The sequence below is a fragment of the Schistocerca piceifrons genome, chromosome 1, assembly GCF_021461385.2.
Source record: "Schistocerca piceifrons isolate TAMUIC-IGC-003096 chromosome 1, iqSchPice1.1, whole genome shotgun sequence".
In the NCBI taxonomy this organism is placed as follows: Eukaryota; Metazoa; Arthropoda; class Insecta; order Orthoptera; family Acrididae; genus Schistocerca; species Schistocerca piceifrons.
Genome location: NC_060138.1, coordinates 928,231,979 through 928,237,978, shown reverse-complemented (window position 1 = coordinate 928,237,978; position 6,000 = coordinate 928,231,979). Strand labels below are relative to the sequence as shown.

The following is a 6,000-nucleotide window of genomic DNA, read 5'->3' as shown; positions in this document are numbered from 1 at the left end:
GAAATGACCTGGGAGAGTCTCTGCAGACATCATGAGACTCTGACATAAATGGGGGTGATACGCGATTACAAGAACTCAGTAAGAGAGTTCTCACAGCCTCTGCTACCTCAATTCTCCAACTCCCCACTTACATGTGGTGCCCCTGTTAAGCCAAGCAACTCAGCGGAAGGTTGAGTAACCAACACCAGCGGGACTGAGTCGGTGAGCAGATAGGAGTTGGAGGACAGTGGAAGGCAACGGGAAACCACCACTGAACTATCCCAAGAAAACCCCATGGCTTCGCTCAGCTCAAAATGTTCCAGAGTTTCAAGTTCCCCGATCGGATCTCCGGGGGGAGCCAGGTTGAGAAGAGCTTCACGAAGAGTAAGATGGTGCAATGAGAAGCACTGCATAGGAACGTGGAATGTAAGATCCATGTATCAAGGAAAACTAGACATAGTGAAAAGAGAAATGGAGAAAATTAACATTGACATATTGGGAATAAGTGAAATGAGGTAGACTGGCATGGGAGAATTTGCTTCGGATGGCCATATGGTGTATTATTCTGGGCACAATAACAACAGGAGTAATGGAGTAGCCTTCATAGTTAGTGATAAAGTGAGAAAAGCTGTAATGGGATGCAAATATAAAAATAATAGAATGATGTCCATCAGACTTCAAGGTCAGCCCCTCAACATCACAGTAATTCAAGTTTATGCACCAACAACCGATGCTGAAAAGGAAATTATTGACCAGTTCTATGGAGATTTACAAGAATTACTACTGTCAACACCAAAAAAGGATATCATCTTCATAGTTGGAGATTGGAATGCAAAAGTGGGAGATCAAGCTGTAGAAGGTATAACAGGGAAATACGGTCTTGGTACAACAAATGAAGCAGGACAGAGACTCCTAGAATTCTGCCAAGAAAATTCATTAATAATTACTAATACACTGTTTCAACTACCAAAACGATGCCTGTATACCTGGACTTCGCCAGATGCCCAATACCGGAACCAAATTGATTACATACTTTGTAATCAGAGGTGGAAGAGTGCGGTTCAGTCAGCTACAACAAGACCTGGGGCTGACTGCGAATCAGATCATGAGCTCCTGATTGCAAAATTTCAGCTGAAACTTCAGAATGCAGCAAAAAGTATCCCAACTTGCAGATACAACCTTAACTCTATACCCTCCGACTACACTGTAGAGGTGCAAAACAGATTTAATGTATTAGAGCTGGAGGACAAAAGCACACAAGAGATGTGGACAGAAGTAGCTAATACTGTCAAGGAGGCCGCAGAGAAACACATTCCCAAGAAAAGGAACAGCAAGAAGGCTAGATGGCTATCAGTTGAGGCACTGCAAGTTGCAGAAGAACGAAGGAAAGCAAACATCAAGGGAGATAGATCAGCTATGTTTGAATTAAATAAAGATTTTCAGAAACTAGCTAGAAGAGATAAAAATATATTCTTTAATGAACAGTGCAACGAAGTTGAAGATAGTAATGGAATGGGGAAGACAAGAGATCTTTATAAGAAAATTAGAGAAATTAAAGGAAAATTTCAGGCAAAAATTGGAATGACAGAAGATAGAAACGGGAAAGATCTGAGTGAAGCAGAGGATGTTAAGGAAAGATGGGCAGAATATGTAGAAGACCTATACAAGAAAGAACTGCATAATGACAGGGCTCCTACTGCTGATGTTAATGTTAATTTAGAACTAGAGCCAGATATTTTGGAAAGCGAAATCCAGTGGGCCCTTGAAAATATGGCTGATAACAAAACTAGTGGACATGATGAAATACCAGCAGAATTGTTTAAAGTCACTGGAAAGGATGCAGTGAAAGTGCTGCACTCAATATGTCAAAAAGTATGGATCACGCAGCAGTGGCCAGAAGACCGGAAAAGATCAGTATTCATCCCCATTCCAAAGAAGAGAAGTTCAAAGAATGCTCAGATTACCGAACAATCGCACTTATCTCACATGGTAGCAAAGTCATGTTAAAAATCTTACAAAATAGACTTCGCCAATATCTAGATCGACAGCTACCAGAAGAACAAGCTGGATTTAGGAAAGGAAGAGGAACTAGAGATCAAATTGCTAACATTCGGTGGATTATGGAAAAAGCAAGAGAATTCCAGAGAGATGTGTACCTTTGCTTTATTGACCATGCCAAAGCCTTTGACTGTGTTGATCACAACAAATTATGGAACGTACTGAAAAACATGGGTGTACCAGATCACCTCATTTATCTAATACGGAGTTTATATCTTGACCAAGAAGCCACGGTGAGAACTATGTATGGAACAACGAAATGGATAAAGATTCAGAAAGGGGTCCGGCAAGGCTGCATACTGTCACCGTACTTATTCAATCTGTATGCAGAACATGTTATGAGGAATGCGAGACTAGATGAAGGAGAAACAGGAATTAAAATAGCTGGAATAAAAGTAAACAACCTCAGGTATGCGGATGATACGATCCTGTTGGCAGAAAGTGAAGAAGAATTGAGAACACTCTTGCTGGGGAAGATTGAAGGAACTAGAAGAAGAGGACGTCAGAGGATGAGATGGATCAATGGCATCACAGAAGCAATGTGTTACAACCTGGAAGGTCTACGGGAGAAAGTCCAAGACAGGAAAAAGTGGCATGATTTGGTTCATGGGGTCACGAAGAGTCAGAACCGACTAAACGAATAGAGGGAGAGAGACCATCAACTTCTCCTGCATTGAAACTTCCACTGGGCTGCATAACACACTGTACTATATGGTCTTCAGTAAGTTGTTGTAGTAAGAGATCTGGATAACTTCTAGCCTTACTTGCCTTGTGATGTCTGATGAAAGCTGATGAAAGAGGAGAAAGACTGAGTCTGCACGCTCATATGGCAGTTTCAAAACGTGCTAAACACAGCAGGGTTATACATAATCAGTCATGTGAATTCCTGTATTCCTTGAGGGTTGAGGGAATATTTTGAGTGTGTAGAGAGAGAGAGAGAGAGAGAGAGGGAGAGAGAGAGACAGAGAAAGAGAGAGAGAGAGAGAGAGAGAGAGAGAGAGGGAGGGAGAGAGGGGGGGGGGGGGGGGAGGGAGGGGGTGTTATGCAGGAGTGCCTCTCATTCCTTTGGATAAAGTGACTGACCAAACTACTACAGTTGCTCTACAAATCAGTGAACAATCACTAATATGAATTAGCAAGCCAAAATTCATGGAGGAAGTTTATCAAAACTAGACATGATTGTCTCAATGGGAATTCCACGATCGTTCAATAAATAAAATATGGCGTTTCAGTCTTCGATCGCTATTCTTTATTTTCAATTACCGGTTTCGGGCTAGCTGCCCATCTTCAGATCATATATTGTAGTTACAGAGTAACTTGTCCATACAGAGCACTCGGTTCACTGTTATGACAGCGAACCGAGTGTTCTGTATGGACAAGTTACTCTGTAACTACAATATATGATCTGAAGATGGGCAGCTAGCCCGAAACCGGTAATTGAAAATAAAGAATAGCGATTGGAGACTGAAATGCCATATTTTATTTAATTAGACAAGTCATCTAAACTGGCAATGCCTGGACAGAAGAAGTATCTAGGAGCAGGGTTACAAATCTTGACTATTTTGAGCAGTATGTGATTTGTTATGAAATATATGCATATCATTCAAGGAAAGAGCATCTGACACTTAAAAGCTACATCTGACACTTAAAAGTTATGTGCCACCCTTGTAGAAGTGGATGTGTTTCAAGACATCAAATTGCCTTTACTAGGAATTTTGAAAAAGTTAGGGTGTCACTACAAATCAATTTGTGAACACAAGTTATTAATAGAATAATTTTAATAGAAAGATTTTGACAGTACTGTTTAGCTTGATGAAACATGCATGAATACAGGACAGAGCTTCAAAAAAGACTGGACAGATGATACCATCAGCAGTAGTATTAGAGCTCTAATTGACAGAAGGAACTGAATAATTTTAGTGCATGCTGGAACTTCATAAAGTTTTGTTCCTAAGTGTCTGCTACAATTCAGCTCCAAGGCAACCTCCAACTACCAAGAAGAGATGAACCACAGCATGTTTTTTAAGACCCTGCATTTCAAAATTTAACAAAAAACTCAATGTATGTTATGGATAACGCTCTATAACATTTGTCGGCACAAAACTAGGAAACAAAGGAAAAAAAAGACATTGTTGACTGGACACAGAAATGCAATGTACTGATTGATGGTAATTTGAAAAGGGCAGGATGATTAGAACTTGCATCGTAAAACAAGCTCAAATATGCAGTTTTTTATCTCGAGGATGAAATAGAAAAGAAAATACTGACAAAGTCCTAAGACTGGCTTCCTACAGTTGCTATTTCAGTGCAATAGAACTGATCTGGCATCAGGTCAAACAACATACTTCTACAAAGTATAAAATAGTTGTGTTGACTGAAATGGAACAAGTTTTGAAGGAGTCAACTGAAACAGTGACACCAAAAGGCTAGCAAAAGTAGTGAAACAAATGATACAGGATGCATGGAATAATGACAGTATATTGCAACAGGGTACTAAAGACTCGATTATACAATGGGTGGATAAAAAGGAATGAGAACTATTATTTTTCTCTGAAATTCCTTTATTGACAAAGGTACTTATAGTTACACACCATCAATACAATAACCCCCCTTATTTATGACCTTTTGCCAAATTTCCAGAAGATAAGTTTATGGACATAAATGCTTATCCTGTTGAGAATGGTCTTTCAGATCATGGAGCACAGCTAGTTACAGTGCATAACATAGCTCCATGCAGTATATCAAATCAGACTTTGAAAGCAGTGCGTTCAATTAACAATATAAATATTGCAAACCTTAGGGAAAGCCTACAGCAGCTAGACTGGGATGAAATGTATAGGGAACCCGATGCAAACTTGAAATATAACTTATTTCACGATACATTTTTAAGGGTATTTGAATACTGTTTTCCCAAGAAAATAGTTAAACACAATTCAAAGAAAACATATAAAAAACCTTGGCTTACTAAAGGAATAAGAATATCTTGCAACCCTAAAAGAGAACTGTATCTAACAGCAAGAGGGAGCACTGACCCCGAAATTGTTCAATATTATAAAAACTATTGTGCGTTACTAAGAAAAGTTGGTAAAAAGTCCACAAGCATGTGTATCATGTCTGAGGTCAGTAACTCTGATAATAAAATTAAAGCAATTTGGAATATTATTGAAAGGGAAACAGGGCAACCAAGAGCACAGGAAGACTTTAGTGGCATAAAACTGAATGACAAGTGTACTAACAAACAATCAGAAATTGAAAATATTTTCAATAATCATTTTTTAAATGTTGTGGAGAAAATAGGATCTAGATCTTCACTAGAAGAGGCAAGGCTACTAATAGACCTGTGCAGTTTGAAACAATTGTAATTCCACTAACCTCTCCCTCAGAAATCAGTAAAATAATAAACTCACTGAAAAGTAAAAGCTCTTACGGAATTGATGGCATTTCCAGCAAGGTACTTAAAGCTTGTTCCCCACAGATAAGTAGGAGTCTCAGCCATGTATGTAATAGCTCTTTGGAGCAGAGTGTTTTCCCCGATAGACTGAAATATTCCATTGTAAAACCATTGCATAAAAAGGGGGATACGTCGGATGTCAACAACTACCGCCCAATCTCTCTTCTGACAGCTCTATCAAAAATTTTTGAGAAAGTAATGTATTCAAAAGTAGTCTCCCGTATTTGTAAAAATAAAGTACTAACAAAATGTCAGTTTGGTTTTCAGAAAGGCTTTTCAACAGAAAATGCTATATATGCTTTCACTGATCAAATATTAAATGCTCTGAATAACCAGACATCACCCATTGGTATTTTTTGTGATCTCTCAAAGGCCTTTGATTGTGTAAATCATGGAATTCTTTTAGATAAGCTAAATCATTATGGTTTGAGAGGGGCAGTGCACAAATGGTTTAATTCATACTTAACTGGAAGAATGCAGAAAGTTGAAATAAGTGGTTCATGTAATGTTAA

General features: G+C 38.8%; 1 protein-coding gene across 1 annotated transcript in view; it reads left to right on the top strand.

Annotated features, from left to right (window-relative positions):
- The first annotated feature begins 273 nt into the window (after positions 1–273).
- Positions 274–6,000, top strand: part of LOC124776585 — a 29,353-nt gene continuing 23,626 nt past the window's right edge. Inside the window, 1 exon segment of the mRNA XM_047251641.1 lies at positions 274–1,689. Coding sequence (XP_047107597.1) covers positions 274–1,689 — 1,416 coding nt within the window.